The sequence below is a fragment of the Arvicanthis niloticus genome, chromosome 3 (genome assembly GCF_011762505.2).
Source record: "Arvicanthis niloticus isolate mArvNil1 chromosome 3, mArvNil1.pat.X, whole genome shotgun sequence".
In the NCBI taxonomy this organism is placed as follows: Eukaryota; Metazoa; Chordata; class Mammalia; order Rodentia; family Muridae; genus Arvicanthis; species Arvicanthis niloticus.
Window position 1 is genome coordinate 61,448,790 of NC_047660.1, and position 25,288 is coordinate 61,474,077.

General features: G+C 37.6%; 1 protein-coding gene across 2 annotated transcripts in view; it reads left to right on the plus strand.

Moving 5' to 3' along the window:
* Positions 1-25,288, plus strand: part of Xpo4 (exportin 4) — an 89,092-nt gene that overhangs the window by 36,399 nt on the left and 27,405 nt on the right. For both annotated transcript variants that reach the window (XM_034498790.2, XM_076930936.1), the window contains 5 exons: positions 1,666-1,782; positions 2,489-2,642; positions 13,365-13,477; positions 17,641-17,798; positions 18,041-18,215. In XM_034498790.2, coding sequence (XP_034354681.1) covers positions 1,666-1,782; positions 2,489-2,642; positions 13,365-13,477; positions 17,641-17,798; positions 18,041-18,215 — 717 coding nt within the window. The remainder of the gene's footprint in view (positions 1-1,665; positions 1,783-2,488; positions 2,643-13,364; positions 13,478-17,640; positions 17,799-18,040; positions 18,216-25,288) is intronic.

Below are 25,288 nucleotides of genomic sequence, written 5' to 3' on the forward strand. Positions count from 1 at the left end.
TATGCATATAATCACATTTAAAGATGTTTGATATTATTTTAATGTATCTGTGAAGTATTGATGGCTGGTGCTTTAATTTTCTTTTTAACTTTTTTGAGGAGTATTTTTGAGGCAGAGTCAAAAATGGCCTCAAGTGTCCCCGGCCTTAGCCTCCAAGTAGCGAGGATTTGGAGGACTGTGCCTCTATGCCTGGATGGTTGACACTTTAATCACCATTTTTTAAAAAAGCAGTTTTAAAATGAGGGATTATTAACTTGATAAATGTTTGCAATCCCTTTGAACAGTAAAGACAGGGACAAATTACTCTCTATATGAGGTGCTTGTGCCTGATTTCTCAGACAGTTTTCCTCATTCCCATAAAGGTGTTTAAACAGACACATAGTTTTCTGGAAGATTTGGGGATAAGTGAACTTTTGTCTTAAAATAAATGTATATTTTGAAGTAAATGAGTGTGGGGGAACAGGGCTAAGTTCATTTCCAGTGAGGAACACTTGCCTAATGATCGTAATGACCTTGGTTCAACCCTCAGTATAGCTAATAAATATTAGTAAAAGTGTATATGTGGGCACAAAAACGAAGAGTAGCCATAGAATTTTCATTATTATAGAAGGCACCTTGAATAGATACTTCTGGATTTTCCAGAATTTATGAAGCTGCTCACCTGTGCTTATTTTGATGGTGATTAAGAGGTGAACAGTACCTACTTCCTTTAAAACTAAAAAAAAAAAAATTTTAAAAAGAAACTTTTACAAAGTAAAAGTAGTATATTGTTCATGTAACTGTTACTTACCTTAAGCAAACACCAGCTCTACAGTCTTTAGGAACTTTATTTATATTTGCTAAGATTTGCCAAACTAAAGCATCTGTAAGGTCAAGGTACTAACATCAGAAGCATTTCTGAACAAAGATGCAGTTGGTGGGGTGGGTCCCACTGTGTTCAGCTGTTGTGTAAGCTTGCAGAAATAGTATCATCTTGACTTTAATCTTTCGGTTGTTCAGAGGTAGTATGCATATTTCTGTTTAACCCCTAGAAATGTGCCAAAATAACTCATAGCCTTATCTCCATTCTTGTTACCTTTACTTTAAATAGTCTGTGAATAAGATTGAGGAGTTGGTATTCTAAGTGTATCCAGCAGACCCAACGAAAAGGAAAAGCTTCTTTCTTTGATTTAAAAAGTTTTGAGGTATTACCTGTTTGATGTTTTGGAGACTAAAGTCTGTGTTACTTTTCATCTGTTTGAGAACACATTTTACATTCATCGGAACAAACAGTGGGAGGCATGAGGCCGAATGACTATGGCCTCTGGTAGTCATGTACCCTCTTCAAGTCACAGTTCTTTTTAAAAATGTATGGAATATTGTATAAATTAAGTAAATCAGGCATCGAATAATTACTTAATTATTTAACAACCATTTAAAATGTCAGTTGCACTCGAGGATTGAGCAGAGTCGTGTCCTGTGTTCCAGTTCTATGTGCTTCCAGATGTGATGTTAGTGTTTCCCACACTACTTGAAAGGAGAGCCAGTCTTCTCATTCACATCCAGGGTTCTGCTGGGCCCCTAGAGGCTCTGAAGCTGTAACACATAGAAATTATGTTTGAACAAAATATATTGAAACAAAGCTTTGAAAAAAGTAATGACTTATAATATTTCTTATTGATATAGCAAACTCTGGCCTGTTCTATTCTAACTGCTCTATTGAGTGAATTTTCAAGTTCAAGCAAAACTAGCAACATTGGACTGAGTATGGAATTCCATGGTAACTGCAAACGAGTCTTTCAGGTATTGGTACCTTTGTTTTATGTTTTAATTATTGGGCAGCCCACTTTTTATTCGGTTTGTTTCCAATGATGAGAGCATTTGTTTTAGATATTTGAGTGGTAGCTTATGCCTAAAGACTTGTGCTGAGATTTCATAGGATATAGTATATTGGTAGTTTGACTTTTATAATTGATAAATTGAAATTATTCAGTTCTTATCTTTAAACAACAAAAAAGGAGAACATTATAATAACTATTCCTTAGTTTATTGTTTTCTTACCAAGTTTTGTTATAAATATTTTCAATTGATAGGATTCTGCTGGCTTTAAAAATAGGACTGGCACAGTGCCAAAGAAGGTCATATATTTAAAATGTTATTGCAGATGGTGTGGGCTCTTTATCTCTCGAGTGTATTGTTTGGCTCTGGAGTAAAGTTATGTGAAGGCATTGGCTTAAGTCCTGAGGCTCTGCACTATAGCAACTGGCTCTGCCAGCTCTGCAGTTACATTCGCCCTTAGAGGCTCTCCTGCATGGCAGAACATTTTTGTTACAGTTGATGGTGTCACTTAAAAGCACACTGGTGTTTGAAGCCTCAAGATGGAAAACATTCTTAAGGAAGTAGTGCCATCTAATGGAAACCTTAAGGTTCTTGTTTGTTTTATAATTCTAAAAAGGAATGCACTTTGAGTAAGTGTCATGCAAGACGGTGTGTGATTTATTGTCCATAGGAAGAAGACCTTCGCCAGATCTTCATGTTAACAGTTGGAGTTCTGCAGGAGTTCAGCAGACGGGAGAACCTTAGTGCTCAGATGTCCTCAGTGTTTCAGCGATACCTTGCACTCGCCAACCAAGTCCTGAGCTGGAATTTTCTTCCTCCAAACTATATCCTTTTAACAATGGGAAGGGTTGAGTTCATGGTGACTTTGTGGAAGATGTAATCGTGAAGCTCAACCCTTTACATCCTTAGCTTGTTTGTGTGTGAAGCATTCTGATGAGTGGAGGCTTTATTCTTCTTTTTGGAGAAATGGAATTTTATTATAACATAGTACAGTAGACTGTAGAAAGCATAAAGTCATATTTACTACGTTTTGAAGACGATTGAATTGTGACAGCATTTGGTGGCTAATAAGGCTGTTGCTGACTGAGGAAAAGGATGGTAATCCTGGGAAGGAAAAGACAAAAATTGCAAAATGCATTTTTATTCAGCAGTAAAACCATTTTCTCCTTGGATATGTGATTAAATTAGATTGTTTTACTGACTTTGCTTAGTTAGGAGGACTCTGGTTTTGTCCTTACGCTTGAGTGTATGTAATAAGTTAGTGACATGCTTTTGGTTCCGAGCTTCTGCTGCTGAGGCTCAGGTTGTACATTGGAGTACTGTGGTGCCTGCTTGTGGAGTATTGTGGAGCATTTGTTCAGTCAGGCAGATCTAGGTTCAAGCCTCAGTTAATCTCCAGCAAATGGCTGAACCTTTCTGAATCTTAATTTTTTCAAACAGAAAGAGAGGATGTTGACTAAACAGTATAGTTAGCACGCTCAGAGTCAGCCTCTGTTACAGAGCTTTAATCTGCCCTTTCCTAGGGCTCTGAAAGAGTTTGTTTCAGAGAAAAATACTATTGCTCATCTTTGTTCCAGTAGAGTCAAGATCTGCTTCTTTTATTTATGTAGGTTTGAGACCTAGAAAACTGGGAGACTTAAAATGTGTGGTAAGCTGTGGTTTCCATTGTCAAATTTACCTACTAGAAATGTAACTGTAAAAGGCAGCCGGTATGAGAGAAAGTGAGCCACTGACTCGGTAAAGCAGGAAGCTTGCTACTAAGTTAGTCACACTCTCCTTTATGCCTGTCCTTTCTCTTTTACCTGGTAACCAATTTTATATTTTTAATATATAAATTTGATTCTTTAGAATTGTAAGGGGCACATACTTTCTTTTTTGCTTTGAGTTTTTGAGAGAACTGATTTCTGTAGCCCAGGCTGGCCTTGAACTCAGAGCTGTTTTCCTGCTTCAACTCTTCAGTGTTAGGATTTTAAGCCTCAGTTGCCATCCCTAGGCACATACTTTCTTAGCTTCTCATTTTTAAAACATTTTTCTTTTGAATATCACATTGTTTGCTTCAGGTTACATTTTCTTTTCTGTCCTTCTCTTTTGAGGTAAGCTAGAACCTGCAAATCTAGCTCATGGTTCATGGTCTTGAACTCAGGATTTTTTTCTTTCAGTCTCCCAAATGGTAGAATTATAGGTGTATGTTACCACATCCAACTTGTTTCTTTTTGTTTTGTTTCCTTTTAATTTCATATCTTTATTTACTTTTATTGTATGAATGTTTTGCTTTGCATGTGTGTGTCTGGTCACCACATTTGTGCCTGGTCTCTGTGGAGGTCAGATGAGGTTAATCAGATCTCCTGGAACAGGAGTTACAGGCAGCTTTGAGCCATTGTGGGGGTCCTAGGTATCAAACCCAAGTCTGGAAGAAAAGCCAGTGCTCTTAACTGCTGAGCCACCTCTCCAGTTCCTTGTTTTGTTTTTTAAAGGATGGCTTGGCAGACTTTATTCAAGAATCTGTTGTTTGAGTTTAAGTACCATCTTGTTGTAAAGAGAGATTAGATTATTTTCTGCCCTGTTTTAGTTAAAAAAAAAAAAAACAAACAAACAGAAAAAACCTCAAAACAAACAACAACTAAAGGGGCAATTACTGAGCCTTCGTAGGTCTGCACTAGGTCCTCTGCAAGCATTTTATGGCTGTTAGCTTGGTGGTTTTGTGAGCCTCCTAGCAGTGGGAGTTGGGGTTCTCTGACTCTCTTGCCTTCAGGGCCCTTTTCCTCCTACTGAGTTGCCTTATCCATCCTTGGTAGCAGGGTTTGTGCCTAGTCTTGTAACTTGTTGTTTTTGTTGTTGTTTTGACTTTTCAAGATAGGGTTTCTCTAAGTAGCTTTAGCTGTTCTGGAACTGGCTCTGTAAACCAGGCTGACCTTGAACTCACCTGCTTGCCTTTGCAGGGATTAAAATGTGCACTACCATCACTGCCCAGCAGTCTAATTGTAACTCGTTATGCTGTGTTCTGTTGATACCCTTCAGAGTCCTGCCCTTTTCTGAAGGGAAATGGAGAAGGAGTGAATCTGGGGAGGGGTAGTTGGGGAGGGCTGGGAGGAGAAACTTATATCAGGGTGTGTTGTATGAAAGAAAAATTTAAAAAACAAAACAAAACAAAAAAATCAGAGTGGAAAGAGCACTGGCTGCTCTTCTAGAGGACCAGGGTTTTATTCCTAGCACCCAACTATCTGTAATTCATTTCTGAGGATATAATGCCTTCTTCTGGCCCCCTCAGGCACCAGCCACCCATATGGTCCACAGACGTACATGTAGGCAAAACACCAATATACATAAAGTAAACTTTTATAAGAAGGTCATGTATGATAGCACACACCTGTAAACACAGCATTCACTTGGGAGATGAGAAGGAGGAGGATTGCCATGAGTTCAAAGCCAGCTAGAGTTACATAGCAAGACAGAGTTTTAAGAAAACCAGCAAAACAAAAAGACATTGAAAAAACTTGGAACAGATTTTAAAAGTACCAGTCCATATGGAGCTATCAAAACATTAATTATGTATGTAAGTAAAAATCAACAAAAATTACACTGCATATATCATAGCCAATTCTAAGTGTTTTAGGGGAAAATATCGTTGGCAGAAAGTTACTATTTTGAAAAGAGAAACAGTTTCCTAAGAGTTTGGAAACAAAGTTTGTCTGAAAGATACACACTCATAAAATATTTTGTTAAGTTCTTAGACAAAGCATTGGAAAATAAGCACTACTGCAGTGCTGGCAGAGGACTTGATTCCTCTAAAGGTCTTGAGGGCTCTGTGTGAGCTGTGCAGCCTGTGATGGGAAGTTCAAGGTCACCCTTGGCTCTAATGAGTTCTGGGCCAGCCCATGAAACATGAGACCCAAAAGAGGGTCTGGATCAGTAGAGGTGGCTAGTCTGGTGAAAATGCTTGCTGCTCTTCCTGAGGATTCAAGTTTGGTTTCTAGCCCCGATGTTGAACAGCTCATCAGTTGCCTGTCTGGCTCCAGGGAACCTAACACCCATCTCTGGCTTCTACGGATACCCATACATACATGCACAGATACGCACATAAATATAAAAAGTAAAAGAAAGAAACCAGAGACATGGGCCTTGATCTCAGTTCTCCTGCCTCAGCCTCAAAAGTTCTGGTATGTACCACCATGTCTGGCTCATGAGAATATTTGTCTACTTCATACTTATAAGTGAGTGAATGTTTATGTGTCCAGTGACTGATGTAGTTCCATATATTGGTAAGTAGACTATAGCTGAGTACTCTTGAGTGATAATCAGTTTAGGGGAACTTGTCAATGACATTTAAAAAGGTACAGTTTGGGCGTTAATTAGTGAAATCCTTCTCAAGAACCCAATTCTGACTGAGTTGTATTTTCGACAGTTCCTTGGAGAGCCATCTATCGTATTCAATTGGTAGGGGAAAAGTTGGAAAAGTATTTAGATCTGTACCATAGAGAGAGTCAAATAGTGAAGCTTAATTAAAATGAGTGCTGATTGCTTTTAAAAAATGATTATCTTATAGGGGAAACAAATAGTAGCAAATAGGCCTTATAAAATGTCTTAGTCTATCTTGTGTCAAATGTGTATGATCATGTAGAATGATACCATGCTGTGGTTATTCCAGGTCCTCTGCAGGCATGTTATGGCTGTTAGCTTGGTGGTTTTGTGAGCCTCCTAGCAGTGGGAGTTGGGGGGCTCTGACTCTCCTGCCCTTGGGGCCCTTTTCCTAAATAAATCTTGATGTGTAATTTTTGGAAATATGTTTTAGTTTTTTATTTGATATATTATCTGTATAAACTGATAATATAACTGCTTCATGGTATGGTTTTTATTGTAGATATGAGGGAGAGACCCTAAATGTTCACACCAGTATTCTCTATAAAATGCAAACAGCTCAAAGGTCCATCAGTTGATAAGTGAATAAATAAGATGTGGTATATCCATGTAATGGTATATTATTTGTTAGTTAGAATAAATAAAGTGCTTAGACATGCTAACACAGGTAAACTTTGAATACATACCAAGAAAGAAAGAGTATTGTGAAAGCAGCCATTTAGAGAGAACTTTAATACATGATTCCATGTATATGCAATGTTCAGAATAAGCAAATTGGAGACAGAATACATAGGGATTACCTAGAGCACTGGTGTTTGGGAAAACATGGGAGATAACTGTAAAGCATACCAAACTTCTGGGGTGATGAATATGTTCTAAAATTAGGTGTGTTCATGGTACATAACTGTGAATATAGTAAAATGATTGCATCACTGAACAAATTTTATAGTATGTGAATTATGTCTCTGCAAAGCCTTTAAAAATATGTGGCATGCCAAGGTTTATCATGCTGCTTTACTGATTAGTTATCATCTTGTCATCTGTCTCCCTGTGATCCCTTAGTAGAATTGTCTTGTAGGGAGTGAATATAGAATTTGAGGAGTCATAACTGTAACATGGGCCATTGTAAGATAGTGGTATCATTCCTGCAAAGAATAATAGAAAGCCATGGTCTTAAAAAGCAGAAAGAGCCGGGCAGTGGTGGCGCACGCCTTTAATCCCAGCACTTGGGAGGCAGAGGCAGACGGATTTCTGAGTTCGAGGCCAGCCTGGTCTACAGAGTGAGTTTCAGGACAGCCAGGGCTATACATAGAAACCCTGTCTCAGGGGGGGAAAAAAAAGCAGAAAGAAACAAGGAGACTGAGAAGACCAGCTGAGTACATGGGAGAAGCAGGCCAGGAGAATTGGGGAAGAAAAGATAAGAGTTTCAAATAAAGGTAGTCAGTATCTACTTCCAAGGGTCACTTGGAGATGGTTTTCAGTTACATCTCATCTCATTTAGACTTAACTGAACTCGTGGGAATCTGTTTGAAGGGGAGGACAAAGCTGTATTTAGAGATAGAGTCATGCCTAGTGAGTGAAGAAGTTGAGTGTAGATATTGCACAGAATATCAGTCAGCTCTGCTGGCCCTAGACTGTGAGTTTGAGTCAGGGGATGAAACATTTTATACTTGAAGTTTTTGAGAGGAGAATATTTATTGTCCAAGGGGAAAAGAGAAATAGGATTTAAGAAAGACGAGATACTGTAATGTTAGGCCAGTGATAGAATTGTTAAGATAGTGCAGGCTCAAGCTGAGGTCGTGAGGAAGGTAGGAAGCCATGTGTTGGTACGGGGTTCATGACTTCATGATACAGAGTTTTATTAAATTTGGTTGGATCAGCTGTCTGAGATTGCTTGAAATTGAAAGAACACAGTATAGAAATCTGATAGAATATTTAAATACACATATAAAGCAATGTTGTGTAGTATTTTCTTCAGTTCTCTGAGCAATTAGTTTCATTCTCACTGTTGTTTGTATTGCCCTCTGATGTGATACACTGGAAAGTTGGTAAAGTGAGTAATCGGTATTTAAAATTATGTGTGCATTTTCCTTTTCAGGAGTGTTTTCACATTCCAGAAAAAGTATTTAAAAAGAAACATCAGAGTTTCTGACTCTGGGCCATTGGGGAGAAAGAGTCATTGAACAACAGACTCTCTAGTCTTTTGGTACAGTTAATTGTGCTGACTATATGTGAAGTTGTTCAGAATATTCTGTTTAGTTTTGTAGCTCTTGGACATGTTGTCCTTGCCTGCCCTCCCTCCTACCCATGATGTACCCTGTTCTCTTGGTTCTAGATGGTGCTGTACCACATTGTACTTCTATGTCACTGCCATAGAGGGTGCTCACAGTGCAGGAACATAGAGTGACAGTGATTAGAGGCAGAGAAAGCAAGCTGGACTGAGTTGTTTGTTGCTTCCAAAGCCATTTTTAATCTTCTCTTTCTAGCTCCATGTGGCGTTCACATAGTACTTTGTGTAATTTAAGTTATTGCAAGAGTAGAAGGGATAGAATAAATATATATTTTTAAGTCCAGTGAGTGAACTTGCTTTCACAGCCTTATTCAACTGCCTAGGAAACTTGGGTCAATGGTGTCTGAGAAGCTGCAGCTTGTGTGTTGGTGCCAGTGCTGTTTGGTACCCCTTACCTTTTAGATTGGGAAGTTCATTCATTCAGGTGTAAGTTTAGGCAAATATGGTTTACCTACTATAACTATATTTCTCACTAAAAAAATGATTTATTTAAAATACTTAACATGTGTAAAGAATTCTGGCTGCTGGGTTCTAAATTGCCAGCCTAGGTTATTTCAGTTCATTCTCCATGAATGCCACAGCAGGGTAGTCACAGCCTGTGCTCTGCAGCTCAGAGTGTTGCTTAATTTAGAAAGTGATGGTTGTGGGATTGGGGCTACTCTGGATTATACAGGTCTTCTCTGCTTCAGGTTTGCTGACATATGAGTCGTAAGGAAAGAAGGCCTATGTGGAGAATTTTGGTTTATTGATTCCTAAACTGAATCCTCCTAGGTCTTTCTATGCATTTAATTTAGGCAGCAGTATCTTTGTTTTTTAGTAAGCTGTTAAGTAGAAAGCACAACATGACCACGTGATTTTAGCCCTTTTGAGGACCAATTGAAGCATTTTTTTGACATATTTAGTGTATCATTAGCAGATTTGGGTTCTTAATTGCACTGGTGATATAGCAATACAAACTTATTGCCATTAGTAGTCCTCTCAGTTTTAAATGTTTTGGTAGTGCTCTTGGTTGTGTTGTATATTTGTTTAGATAAAGATCACGTTCCCACTGAGAGGAGGTAGAGGTTCAGTGATGAGGCTTAACATTGCATCCTCATCAGCACTGGTTTTTAATGTCTGTGGCCATCCTTCTTGCCTGTATTTCCCTAGTGCTGGGATTATAAGCATGTGCTCCCTGTTTATGTGTTGTTGGAGATTGAACTGAGGTCTGCGTGCATACAGAATGATCACTTTACCAAACAAACCACATCCTCATATATTTTCCCTTTCACTGTCATAATGTGATACCCTTACTGAAGGTGTTAGTAAATGGACAAGAACTGATTTGTTTATGTAAGTACTCAAATATTTTGAAACTACAGCTCTGCACTGTAGTTGAGATGGATATACTTGCTGAGAGCAGGCTGTTATTTAAGAACTTGACACAGAAGACTTAGTAAGATTAACCAGTGAGAGTCACTAGTAGAGAGTGATTAAACTTGTCCTTTGGCTCTTGGCCTAGTGTGTGTTTGTCTTGGTCCCGAAGTTACAGAGTAGGGCAGGTGGTGTGGATGTGTTTTTGATTCCTTAGAGGTCTGTGAGATTTTTTTTCTTTGTAAAATTTGAGAGGCTCTTTGTGGAGAGGGGCAGGGAATATTGAATTCGTTTCTGCTCCAAGCTACAGTAGAATTTACATGCAGATCTGGCCGATTTTCCAAGAGATTAAGATGGCGTTGAGCTTGGAAGCCTGGTTGAGTTTTAGCACTTCAGTTCTGCCCTTTGCTGGAACCTGCCTGAGAGTACAGTGACAGGCAGGACCTACACATGGGGACTTTGTAGCTTCTTAATTTGGTCAAACATGAAAAAGGGAAGATTAGATGAGATTGACACGAGTTTTAAAGTGACATAGGCTTATTAAAAAACAGAATGAACTCCATACCTTACTTGTAAGGTTACATTTTATTGTTTGCAAATGAATTATATAGAATGCAAATTATACAAATATTTAAGTATTTAGAAAAGTAGTTAAAATTATCGCCCAGAAAAATTTGGAACGTATACAGTTTTTTTTGTTTTAGTAAAATAATAACTATTTACTATTGTGACTCTTGTGCTTCATGAGATCTGCCATCTGTGTATTACATACAATGGAAATAACTGATCCATCATTAGCAGACCACTCTCTAATTAATGACATGCTTTTAAAAGATAAGAAACTATAGTATCTAGAAAACAGAATATGTTTCTTTAGTCAGTGAGAACCAAAGCTTTGCAATCTTGTAAAAGAGCAACTATTGTTTATCAAAGTTATTTTTAATGAAATTTGCTTTATTTTAACATTAAACTAATTTCTTAATTAAAAGTTCTTTATTGCCGGGCGGTGGTGGCGCATGCCTTTAATCCCAGCACTTGGGAGGCAGAGGCAGGCGGATTTCTGAGTTCGAGGCCAGCCTGGTCTACAGAGTGAGTTCCAGGACAGCCAGGACTACACAGAGAAACCCTGTCTCAAAAAAACCAAAAAAAAAAAAAGTTCTTTATTGTTATAGTATGAGAGAGAAAGTGAGCAGAAGCACATGCTCTCTTGGTACAGAGCTCAAGTACCATAGTCCATGTGGAGGTCAGAGGACAAGGTTGCAGAATGGTTTCCTTTCTACCTTTAAGTGGGTTCCAGGCATTGAATTCTGAAAGGCATCAGACCTGCACAGCTAGTACTTATACTTACCAAATGATTTTCCTAGCACTCAGCTTGTTTGTTTGTTTGTTTGTTTGTTTGTTTGTTTGTTGTTTTTTGAGATCCAGATATGTAGCCTTCGCTGTCCTGGAACTCGCTATGTAGAGTTCTGCCTCCCTAGTGCTGGGTTTAAAAGCATGTGCCACTGCTTTTTTAGGACATCGTTGTAAGAGTAGAAAAGTAAGAGTTCTAAATTCTGACTGGAATGATTTTATTTGCTCTTTTTTTTTTTTTAAAAAAAAAAACAAAACAAAATTTAAAAATTGAACTACATTATTTTGTTCTTTATTTTGATATGTATGGTATGTCTAGATCTGCATGTATGTGTTTCCCTCACAGTGTCATGTGCTCTCTAGACTGAAGAGGGCATCACACCATTTCAGATCGTGTACTATTTAGATAATTAGGTTTCATTACTGATCTTTCACATACTAAAAAAAATTACCTTTAATAAAATGGCACTAAAACTAAAAAAAAGATAAATAAGCTTGTTTTCTGTTTCAAGAGATACAAAACCTTGATTTCTTTACCCAGATGATCTGTTCTGAACACTAAAGATCCCTTACTGTGAATTTCAAAGGCATATAAAAGATTAGCCAGTAGACTGTTGTTGAAATAAACAACAAATATCAGCAGTAAGTCCTTCAGTTTGTTTTTCTAAAAGTTAATGAAACTGATGTCCCCTAGTGCCTTTGAAGAAAGGAATCACTTTTCCTTTGGTAACTCTTGGTCATTGGCTGGTTTTTCTTTGTCCTGTTCTGTCTTCCTTTCCTTAGGGTTTCATTCTCTATGTCCACAAGGGGGCGGATAAAGGAAGAGGGAAGTACTAAGTGAGCCTGTTCAGGGTTTCCCTTTTGTTAGTCAGAATTAGGCATTTGAGAATGACATCAGAAAGAAGCAGTGACTTGGTTTCTTAGGACAACTCAATATTCTCCGTTATCCCTCTTCAGAGACAAGAAACAGTCTCCTAAAGACTGACCTTTACAGGACAGCTTCCTTTAAAGCATTGTCAGTATGGCCTTCAGTTTTTTCTGCAAATAATTTCTCTCTAAAAAGAATGAGTTGGTTATAAAGACATGGTAGCATTTGAATGTATGCTTGATTATTTTGCAGTGTCATCTTAGATACTTATATTGAGATTGCTCCCTGAAGGATGTGAATATTGTCTAGTTCAGTGTGCTTCACAAAGAAGTACCATTTCCATTCCAGGCAGCTTTTTCATTTCGTAAAGCCTCAGTTACTATGGCAATGCCATTGAGTAAATTATATTCATCAACATTTACAGACACATACTTATGATAGTTTAATTTATTAGCAGCAAATTTATTCAATTGAAACAGTTGATATTGAATACCTCAATACCTTATATACTGTTTGAGTCTATGGGAAATGTCTTGTTCAGTGTGTGTGTGAGGGGGGTATATGCTCATGTATATTATTAATGTGTGTGTGTATGTTTGTGTAGAGGACAGAGGACAACTTCTGAAGTCATTCCTTGGGAGACAGGGTCACTTCTCACTGGCTTGGAGCGTATCAAATAGGCCAGCTGGCTGTCCATTGAGTCCTGGAGGATCCATGCCTTTCTGCCTCCCTTGAGCCTATGGGAATTTCAAATAAAAATGCGTTTTCTTTCAACTGCCTAATTCTTTGTTTTGACTTGGTGTTGGGCTACTGTGATCTCAAATTTTTTTTGTTTTAGTATGAGGCATAGTTGCTCTTTCATGTTCTTTTTCTGTGAATGTATTTCTTTTGGAAAACTGCTGTTTTTCGCTATAGCCTATGTGAGACTCATTTTATGTATATGATTTTAGCTATTTAAGACATTGGGAGAAGTAATGGGGCAAATTTACAGAAATTGATTTTTAAGTTTAGTTTCTGATATCTGTTTTTAAGTCACTTTTCCCCCTTCTGTTGCCTCTTTTAAGATCTCTAATTCCAAAGGTTTCTGTACTCCCATGGTATGGCATACATAGGGACTAAAACTGTTACCTAACATTCCTATAGCATTCTTTTTTTCAGCACTTAATGCCTTTTATTCCTTAGCTTCATGCATGAATTATGTAGCATATGTGAAGAGGCTTAAACTGTTTCCATTGCATTCTTTCTGGCTGGCTGCTGTTATATTTAGGGTATACTTATAGTTTAGACAAAGTAAGAATGTTATTGTTGTTGACCTTGACACTAGATAACTGGGCAGACATTATATAGCTATGTTTGAATCCTCACAAAATGTGCTGTTGAAGCCAACAGAGTCCTGGCGGGAGGCTCTTCTGGACAGCAGAGTTATGGAGCTTTTCTTCACAGTAAGTCCTTGTCTTCAACTCTGGTTAGCAAGGGGGCATGGTAAGAGGAAATGCCTTTGTTTTTCTTAAGTAAAACAGGACAGATTTTCGCCTGTTGGTTTATCTTCTCACAACTGACTTGCTGAAGGAGAAGTTATATGTCAGTGTTCTTGCTGATGTTCAAATACTATCTCATTTTGAGGGGCTTAGATCTTACAATAAAACTTATCATTAGACTTTGTAACCACTCTTTACAGTCATAAAAATTCAGAACTTCCTACTAGCTTTTGTTTGTGTGGGATACATAGCTATTGTTACATAATATAGTGTTATCACATTATGAATTCAAACTGATAGAAGCGAAAGAAGATAAGATATCGACAAGAAACTGTACATCATAATGTAATTAACTTCAATGAATAAATATTCTGAAATGTGTAGTGAAAACAACTGGTATAAACTGGGTTTTGATTTTGTTTGCTTTATATTTTGGCAAATCTCTCTAGCATCTGGTTTAATAAAAAAGTCAACCAGATTTTCCTGTTTTATATTTCATTCAGTTGGTATTTTAAATCATGTGATCTTAGGAAATGCTCTCTCTCTCTCTCTCTCTCTCTCTCTCTCTGTCTCTCTGTGTCTCTGTCTCTGTCTCTGTGTGTGTGTGTGTGTGTGTGTGTGTGTGTGTGTGTGTGCTCGCGCATAGGGAAGAGCAGAAATGCGTTTGTGCTCTTAGGAACGCAGTCCACAGTGGCTAGCAAGTTGAGGGATCCCTGGACTGAATTTTGAGAACTATTTCCTAGTGAGCTGTATTCATAAGACCTGAACTAAGTTAAGGGCAATTTATCTTAAATATTTCAGTTTTAACTTTAAAGTGGCCTCTTAGTATCATCTAGCTACAGGAAGAAAGCAGCCATCTATTCCTACATGTGCCAGTGAGTTTTAGAATTAAAAAAATACATGTATGTTTCTTGCTAAATTTCAGTTACAGAATAGGTGTGTAGTTAGATCACTGACTTGTACAAAATAAAAATTAATAAAATCTAAGTAAACACCAATTAAAAAGATAAGAATAAGGCCATTTTATTTAATCTGAATCATTATAGTTTATTACCTTTTCATGTATTTTGAAATATAAAGGAGCCTTTTGTGACCAAACATTTCTGTGCTGTAGTATATATTTTAAAATGTCTAAAACATGTTTGTCCATCCTTAGACATACAAAAATGCATTTTCTACCATAGTGTCTTGTTTTGTAGTTGTGGAGATCACACCCTGGGTCTTATGTATGTGTGTCTGATAAGCGTTGTGCCACTCTGCCTCGCCTCTGCCCTTCATAAGGTGTTTCCTATGGAAATCTTCAGTCTGAGCATTCATTTCTCTTTTTAAAACCAGAGGGGGAAAAAAATCTAAAACCATAACCAAGATCAAACAGTACTTGCAATTAAATTTTAAGGACTTTGTGGGACATGTCATCTGACAGGAATTGTTTTGATACAAGTCCAAGTTGGGTTCTTTGTATTTGCTTGACAGAAAGTAGATCCTACTCCAGCAGTTTTGTGAAAAGGTAAAAAACTTGGTGGCGTGCTGCAGACGTCTCCACTAGATCTGAACAGCTGTCTAGACAAAGCAGACAGCTGCTCCTGTCAGTTGTGAACTACCACATGCAAATAATGTTGAATTTAAAAGTTAACCCTTTCTGCTTGTCATTTTTGTAGTTATGAGTGTAGCTATTTGCATTTAAGCAGTTTATAACAATTTTAGCTTGTTGCAAAAAACACGACTTAATCTTTCTATTTGAGTTTTTTTAAATTTACCTTCATTTATATGAATTAACTAAGTACTCAGTTTAATCTTTCCATTAGATATCATTATTATGCTAGATTTCAATAGATAAATGTACTGTTGAACGGAGTGAAAACTTAAATTTCTTGGCCACATATGAAATTTTAAATGATTTTGGTTACATTCTGCTCCTTAGGAGTTTACAAAGTTGTCAGTTTTTCTTTTTGAGACAGTGCTTTCCTGATTGTGACTCGGATGCTTGCCCTCTGTGTGGATATTGGCATTCTTAACTCTGCTTTGCTTTTCATACCCTCCATACTCTCCCAGACCCATCATCTGCATGCTTACTGGGTCTTGCCATGTGGGTGGCACACTGGCGTCTGATGTTTAAGCACACTTCTGCAGAACTCTGTCCTTCTTGCTAACTTGTGCCTTCTATATGCTTGTTTGGTGAATGGCCTCCCTCTCTGTTTGCCTCCCTTTGTGCCCATTAAGACTTGATCCTCCTGCGTCCTTTCTGTATGGAGGTGGGAGATCTGTTTTTTAATTGTGTGATATTGTCAGATTGAAATCCATGTTCAATTATGAGAGAATGCTTTTGCAGTGTGACAGACCATGAATCTGTATCACAGGCATCACATGTTTAACATGAGGCTTATGTGGAATCTATTTCATAAAACAAATTAATCCTTGATCCCAAAACAGTTTTTAATTTTATTTTAAATTCTAAATACTAGTTCTTTTATTAAGCACATTCATTCTTTTGTGTTTTCATTATGGTTCAGGTATGAATGGACATCTGGCTCCTATATAGAGCAGACTGTGTGACACGTTTCTCTTGTCCCAGTTTGCACTGTATTTGTTGGTAGAAATCTGGTCTTGGGCATTACAGTGATCTTTTGATTAGGATTTAGAGCATGAAGATACAGATTTAATTGTGCTTTTAAGATAAAGAGCTTAAAAGTATGTATTCTAAAACTTGGAGCCAAGATAGACATGATTCTGTAGATTGTACTTTGAAGTTACTGTATAAAGCCTAAAATACATTAGTATACAGGTGGGAAAGTATTTTTGTTCCAGACCAAGGGTTAGTAAACTCTTTCAGTGTGCTAATTTTTTTTCTTCTCTTTCTCTCACTGTATAAACATGAAAAAAGCTCTGCTTTAACCTCTACATCCACCAGATTTGATCCATGGGTCAGTGGCTTGACAACCCTTGTTCTAGACCAGAGTATAATATATTTTAAGCCTATTAGTAAATCCTTTAACTATAATTTTTAGATCTATTATACTGCTTTAAATTTCTGGTCTTGATCTTAAGAAACCTAGAGGCTAGTTAATAGAATCAGTTAACAAAGATTTACTATCTTCACTATGTTCCATATTGTACCAATGAATGCATTTAAAAAAAATCAAACAAAAACATTCTGGTGTCAAGTAATTCATAAATGATTGACAGAGTCAAAGACATGTAACTTGAAACAAATAGAGAACAATAGTTCAAAAAAGAAAGAGGAGGGTTAGAGTTCTTCAGTTAAATGCCTGTGGGAAGAAGCAAATGGCTAGTCGGTATTGTACATGGAGGTGAATGTGAATAGCCACTTTATAATTGCTTTCTGGTGTTTCCTGTTCTATTTTAATGTCAAATCAGAGAAATGAAGTCTTTAATATCTGAAAATTTAGGAGTCCTGAAGGAGCAATATTCCGAGAACCTTTTCTTTAAGCAAAACACTGGGTAGTAGGTGTGTATCAGTATTTCATCATTAAAATAAAATCTAGTTATATGTTTAAGTGGATCTATGTATTAAGTGCAAATTGTATTTAAAAAACATTCAGTATTAGTAGTGATGGTATGATAGAAAATGAAATTTAAACAGGTTAGACCATCTTAGAACTTAAGCATACCCTTCCTGTCCATGAGTGGAGGATATCTAGGGGTTAGTAATAGGTACATTTGTTGGTTTTCTAAGTGTACAACTGCTTACTTCCACTAAGACAGCATCTATATACTGGATTGAACTTGTCTGCTAACTTTAGCTAGAAGCTGTGGCGGGGCATAGTTAGCATAATACAGATGACTGTCGTCGTTGCTGTTTTTAGCAGAAGCACTATGTCTGACTGGCTAGCATCTGTTTTCTCTCCTTGTCATAATATGCTGGAGACAGTTCAATTTTCAAAATGTAGGTAGCCCTCAGCTAAAAGTTAACTGCAATGCCTAAAATCATGGTCTATGATGTCAGTTGAACTGAGGGATGATTTTTCAGGTTTGGTTTAACTGAAGAGTTAATTTTCTAGAAATGACCAGCTACAGTGAATTTTTCTCTTACCTCATTCGACATGGTTCTCACGTGACCCCTACAAAAGAAGAATTTATTTTTATGGATTAGTAATTCTTTCTAACAGGTACATCGAAAAATCAGAGAAGATTCAGATATGGCACAGGATTCTCTGCAGTGCCTTGCCCAGTTAGCTTCTCTCCATGGACCCATCTTTCCCGACGAAGGATCCCAGGTTGATTATCTAGCACACTTCATTGAGGGCTTGCTGAGCACCATCAATGGGTAGGTATGCTTTTCCTGTTGAACTGAAGAGGGAACATTTTCTTCTAGTATTTAATATTGGGGCGGGGGGGGTGTGTGGCACAAAGGATTTTTGCCTGGTCCTGTTCTGTGTTTTGAAGTAGAATTGTATGGCTAATTTGAAATGAATACAGAGATGTGACTTTAGAAATGAATGAGCGATCATATTTTTGTGTGTGGAAACGTAGCTTATTTTGTACGGATTAATTCTCCTTCCTTTGTAGAATTGAAATAGAAGACTCTGAAGCTGTAGGCATCTCCAGCATTATCAGCAATCTGATAACTGTGTTCCCTCGGCATGTTCTAACTGCCGTCCCCAGTGAGCTCTTCTCCTCCTTTGTGAACTGCCTCACACACCTCACTTGTTCTTTTGGGAGAAGTGCTGCATTGGAAGAAGTGGTGAGTGTCTGTCTGGCTGTGTCTGTTTCCCACAGGAAATTGGTGCTCCTGTTAGAGCATTGTCTCATGACAGTTATTTTAACTGAAGACTAGTAGCTGTTGTTAAAATTACATTTTATACGTATATTAGTGGCAGTGTGTATGGAATCATGACCTTTGAAATTTGTGAGTTTAAATTAGTCTTGGAAATTATCATTTTGAAATAATTAAATTCAGTGTTTTGTTAAATTATGTTGATTAATCCATTTTAAAAGTGTTTTACAAGTACTGCAAAATAATTTCATGGTTGGATGTAATTATGTATAATTAAATTTTATCTGTGCTATTAGTGTTTTTATTTAAGACTTATTAGAAATTATGTGGTGTGTATTGTTTAATACTGTATTTTGGTAAGCTGATTTCTATTCAAATTAAGACTGGTAATAATACTAATGATTTTTGGGGTAGTACACATTTTCAGATGCTTTCCAATTTTTATCTTTAACTTTAGAAAATACACAAAAACTCCTTGACAACAGTTACTTTGTAACAGTTACTATAATAAACAACTATAGTAATCATTGGAAATAACTGACTTATTTCTGTAAAGTAGTTACTTAGTTGTTGAAATTTATTTATTTATTTATTTATTTATTTGTTTATTTATTTTTAGGTTATAAATTAAAAGGAGATACCTCTTAGAAGTTCATGTTAAATCCTGAGTTTATGTCTCTGGCAATATTTGGCAATTTGTAAAGCTTCTGAAGTGTTAGGAATGTGGGAATGAATGTATGTATGTAATTAGGCTTTTTTAGGATTTAATGAGACATTATGAAGAGGGAATACAGGGCTTTATGTGATGGAAAACTGTACATTAAAGAAATAGAACTTTATAGACATGTGAAATTTGCACTTCTCAGGATGGTCATTTCTGTTCTAAACATTAAATTTTATATTGAAGTTAAATGTCTTAGCTTAAAAGTCCTTCCACAGGCTCAGACTCAGATGTGAAGTTTGATGTAAAATGGCTTCCTTGTGTTTCTTGATTTTTCTCTTTTGAGTGATAACAAGTCAGGATTTAGTATGTTGATCATCTGTTTAGACACACAACTACCGTTAGCTTCTCTAAGGGGGTTTTTAGATTTAGTATATTGACTAGAATATATGTGATATTTTGAAATTTATTTAAGCATGAGGCTTTCAGTCAATTTGGCATAGAAATGTTGGCATTTAAGAAGCTAAATCCACTTTCAAAGAAGCAGATATTTCTTAGCTTCTCTCAGAAAGCATGCTATGCTCAAAGTTAGACTATCCTAATAGGTTTCATTGAAGAAAAAAGCTGTTTAAGTCTTTTCATTCTCTCAGTTTATCTATTTATTTTTAGCAGTTATTTTTAAGGGCAACTGACTATGAATTATATAGGACAGAAAGAGAAAAGTTGTTTGAAGCTTTGCATTAATTGTGGAAGCCACATTAGGCAGGCCTGGGGAAGTTGATGGTTGGGGGGAGAGAGGGGGGTTGTCCCTGCCATGTCACTTGCATGAATACTAAACAGATTTCCTTAAAAGGCATTTAAATCTTCATGTTTTATTGTCTTGTGTATATTGGAGAATATTCCACTAATAGCTGAAGGTCACAAACAAATCCAGCCAAAGCAGATTTGATTTTGCTTATGTACGTTGTCTTTTGTTTTCTTGGCTACGGGATACTAGTTATAATGCATAGTTGTTGTACTGAGATGGAAAACAAATAATCCTTTAAGGAAATTTTGGAAAAATTGAGTATGTAAATAAACAGCTTAGGAAGCTGAAGAGACATCTGAAGGGAGACAGTGGTCACAGGCTGAGTGATCATAAACACGGGTTGTTGGGAGACTTTTCAACTTCATTAAGAATGTTTCCTCCTTGGCAAAGTCAGGCTAACAGTTTTTTGTGATGCCCCCACCCCGCCCTCATTTTGTTTTGTGGTGGGGTGGGTACTTCAGAGAGTCTGGTCTCATTCTGTGTTTCCTGCCTCTGCCTCCATCCTTGAGTGTTGACTTAACAGATGTATGCTACCTTACCTGGCTTCCTTCTGATGTGAAAATGCCTGTTTGAGGCCAGCCTGTGCTCAGTGAGACAGAATCTCATAAAAGGGACTTTAAAAAAAAAACATCGGGCTTTGAAGTAGAGAGCAGAAAGCAATAGTTAATTCTAGAAGATGATGTTGTTTTGGTGTAACTCGACCTTTTGTTGTGCATGATTAGTTGAGAAGCCTCCCTCCCTGTGATTCTGGTAGCTGAACAGGCCAGGCACACACTGAGGATATTGTAGCCCCTGCCCACTCATCATGCTTGCATTTCTTTTCTTGTGAGAGAAGCTAAAATGAGACATAGGAATATTGCTTAAGCTTTGCATGTTGAAAGAATATTTCTTTCCAAAAATAATAATTTTGGCTCTGTAAGAGTATTTGGAACAAAATTTGTAACTATCACTATCTTTATTTAAGAATAAAGATTATCTCACTGTTCTTTAATATGGTATTCTTATTTTAAAATCTTTTATTTATTTTTATTTTATGTTCATTGGTGTTTTGCCTGTATGTATGTCTATGTGAGGGTGTCATATTCCTGGGAACTGGAGTTACAGATGGTTGTAAGCTGGCATGTGGTTACCAGAATTGAACCTAGCCAGCAGAAAAGCATCCAGTTCTCTTAATCACTGAGACATCTCTCTAGCCCCTCTGTCTTAAAAAAAAAAAAAAAGTTATTATTGCCATATTTAACTTAAGTGATACAACAGAAAAATAACAATATAAAAGACAGGGTCTATCAGTGTGTTTGTTGGTATTATACTGTATAATGCAAATACTGTTTGTAGTGTGTCATTGTGCATGAGGTTGTGCCAGTACCAAAATAGTTTAAACATTGTGAACTATTTTATTCACACAAAGTATGTTTTGTTTAAGTGTAAAGAATAACACAGGGAACAGCTCTTTATCGCCAACGCAGATTAAGGACAGTGTGCCAAGTGTGGCTCGATGCCTCATGTTGGTACTCCGAGCACTCGGGAGGAGAAGGCAGCAAGATGGTCAGCTTGAGGTTAGTCAGGGCTTCACAGCGAGGAAACTGTGTTGACAGAACTGCTTTCTCACATATGTATGTATCTGTGAAGTGTGTCTTGTTCCCTGCCCACGTGATCAGGTTTCCGTTATATACCTTGGTTCTGCCAGATGATCTTTTCTTTATGTCTACAAGTAGATGCTGCTAGTGAGTATCCCAGCCACTGTACGTGGCACTTTATCTTTCTGTCATCTGTGGCAGTTGACTTTAGTTCTATTCTCAAAGTTCTTATTGGCTAGAAATAGGAAATTCTGGAGTTCAGTAAGGCTAAAGAACTCCTTAGTTTTCCTTACAAATAAAATTCTTTGTAAAATGAATTGTTCACATCAGTTTCAATGCATATTTATGTACATGAGCCATAAATACTTAGGAAAATAGTCTGGGGGCTATTGAGTGGTTTGAATAAGAATGGCCTCCGTAGACTCCTGTTTAAATGCTTAGTCTTCAGGGAGTGTTGCTACTTGGAAAGGCCCTGTCAGAGTAGTATGGCCTTGTTAGAGAAAGTGTATCACAGGGAGTTGAGGGGGTGGAGGTGGGCTTTGAGGTTTTAAAAAGCCCAAGCCAGGTTTGGTCCTCTCCTCCCACTGCCAGTGGATTCAGATGTAGAGCCCTTAGCTACTTTTCTAGCATCCTGTCTACCTGTGTGCTGCCATGTTCCCTCACATAATAATGTACTAAACTTCTGAAGCAAGTCCTAATTAAATGCTTACTTTGTAAGAGTTGCCTGTTGGTGGTATCTTTTGACAAAAGAACACTGATAAGATAGGCTGAGAATGTAGCTCAGTGGTAGAGCACTTACCCATCATACCTGAGGCCCACAGTTTAGGCTCTATTACTATGAAAATGGGGTGGGGAGGGCGAATCAAAGACGTTTGGTATTCGATAGAAAATGTTTTCTAGGCAGGCAAATACTAGTCCCCAGGAGTCAGGGATAGATTTGGAGTTGTTTGCAGATAATAAGCAAGTTAGTCTATTTACTTGTCTACTTTCAGAATATTTGATACTATATTTATATAGATAGGTAGCAGTGTAAAGACCGCATTTAATAACCTAACCTCTGATTCACAGTGAAAACAGAATGATCTCATACACTTTTCCCTTATCATCATCTGCCCCATTAAGCCTATATTAGAGTGATATCTGTGTTATTGCTGTACCTGTGTTGATTCATGGTTGTCACTCCAAGTCCATGGGTTCCACAGGGCTCATTTCTGGTGGTCCAGATTCGTTGTATTATTATTATTGTTATTGTTGTTGGTTTTTGGTGGTCTAGATTCATTGTGTTATTGTTATTATTATTAGACAATGTCTCTCTATATAGTCTTGACTGTCCTAGAACTTGCTATGTCCACCAAGCTGGTCTAGAGCTCACAGAGATCCACCTGCTTCTGTCTTTGCCTCCCAAGTGGCAGGTTTAAGGCGTTTGCCACCATGTCCAGCCTCCTGGTGGTATAAATGCTTTGGGTTTGGACAAATGCATCATGACATACATTGTACCCTAAAGAGTATTAGACTGCTATGAAAATTCTGTGTGCTCCACCTGTTCATTCTTCTATACCACTGTGGAAACTACTGGGTGATGACATCATTCTCTCTCTCTCCCCTCTTCCTCTTTCTTCCCTCTTCTCTGCTCCTTTCTCTCTCCTCTCCCCCCTTTTCTCTCTGCCCCTGCCTCCCAAATGATGATATTTAAATGTGTGCACCACCATGTTGAGACATACTACTCTTATTGTCCCTATAATCTTCCCTTCCCAGAATACCCTGTACTTGGAATTATAGAATGATGTTGGGCTTTAGTCACTGAAGTCATATTCATTGTCAGACAGGGACCAGGGCAGGTTCCTGTCATTTCACTATTTTTAGGATTATTATACTCAAAATTATTAAAGCCTAAGTGTCCTTTTTCTTTCTGTGTCTGAAGCGCTTCATCCTCACACTTCTCTACATCTTCAGGCTAGAGAGAGAAGTGCTGATAACTATGTTTTGATTTCTACTCCCCTCTTCATATTCAAATGGAGTAAAGTGGGGTCAAGTAGGTCCCATAAGCTCTAAGCCCCTCTCCAAAGCCCTTCTGGCACTAGGCCTGACAGTGCTCAGAGCATGAGCACATAGTATCTAGATTGGTCTCCTTAGTCATCTGTCCACATGCTGCCAGCAGGCTGCTGGGTCTGGGCCAGAGTGCCCATGGAACAGAGCCAAGGTATTATGAAAAAGCACTAGCTTAGGTTTCACTTCTCTGGGATTAGACTGGAAGATCCAGTTGCCAATTGTCATCAACCAGATTTCTCACACTTTGCCTGATGAGTTACTTTATTGGTGTACAGAGGGAACCAGAGATGTGTTTTTTCCAGAAGCTCAGTCTTTGTCTTAATTCACCATCCAATGTGTAAGTTCTTGTGCACTCTACTTGAGATATTCTAGTACCAGGGTTTAACAGAGGCATTGTGGAGAATTCTTTTAATAATATGAACATAAAGCTTTAACTTTTTTAAAAAAGACTTTTACAGTTTGATTCATGTCTTAAATATGTACTTAGAAAAATGATAGTAGGTCTTTAAGATGTCCTTTTTTTTTTTTTTTGAGACTAGATCAAAGGATGCTACTCCTAAATCCTGTTAGATATGTTACCGGTCTGTTTATTTTGGCAAGATAAACTGTTAAGACTTGACAAATGATGTCTGCAAAGCACACGCCTTGTTAAGTATATAAACAAGCCACAGATGTTTCTATGGGAAGAAAGTATCCTGTTCACTTCAGGATTCCAACGCTTAGCTCTTCATACTTGAGGAAATTACAGAAGGAACAGAGACACCATTCCCATTGTTTATAACCAACATTGTGCTTTGGTTTTCATCTGTTTTTGTGTTTTTCCAGGCTTTTTAAAAAACAGTGTATATTAACTATAAAGAATAATTTTCACTTGTGTATGTAACATACTTCAATCATATTCACCCAAGCCACTGCCATATTGCACAGTACAGGCAGTGTGGTTTGCTTTCAAAACAAAACAACAGTGTCATGTGCTTTTGTTGAGTGTCCTTTCATGAGCATTACAGTTACTTTTTTTTTTTGAAAGATTCATTTATTTTATATATGTGAGTGCACTGTAGCTGTCTTCAGACACACCAGAAGAGGGCATCAGATCCCATTACAGATGGTTGAGAGCCATCACGTGGGTGCTGGGAATTGAACTCAGGACCTCTGGAAGAGCAGTCAGTGCTCTTAACTGCTGAGCCATCTTTCCAATTCCTGCAGTAGTTTCTTGATACAATTAAGAGGAAGCTTGATCTCTGTACTCCTCCTGAGGCCATCTGGATAGTTCTTGCCTTCCCATCTTATTCTGTGTGTGAGGGCTGTAGCTTCTCAGTTGCAGTGGCATTCTCTGCTGTGGGTCCAGCTCATCCCACTTCCTGGTCTTTGCAGCTTTTTAAGGACAGTGTTTTGTTTTTTGTTTCCCCAGCAGAATATTCAATCAATCTAAGGAGGGATTTTAGACCACAAATAGCTCTATAGTCTATTATTTGTATGTCTTAACTATTTCTTGGAAAATTCCTTATGTCTCAGTAGTATGGTTTTGGAAATTTTAACTGAGAAATAGTAGCTATTCATGAACAAGAAAGGATGGGAAATGAAATTACAAATAATCACCTGAATAGTTAAGATCATGACAGTCTCTGCACCATGGGGTGAGAGGCTCAGCTGGGTGAGGAGAGGCCTGGCTTCCTCTCAGTTTCTTACCTGCTTGCTTGCCTTCCTTCCTTCCTTCCTTCCTTCCTTCCTTCCTTCCTTCCTTCCTTCCCTCCCTCCCTCCCTCCCTCCCTCCCTCCCTCCCTCCTTCCTTCCTTCCTTCCTGTATGTCACATATTCTCCTTTATAGGAAAAACATTAACTGATGAAAAGGAAAAAATTGTTTATTTTTACATTTTTCAGCTACTTAGCTTACTATAGTGATGGATTTTACAGTCTTTAATATTATGAGTTGAATCAGTGGCTA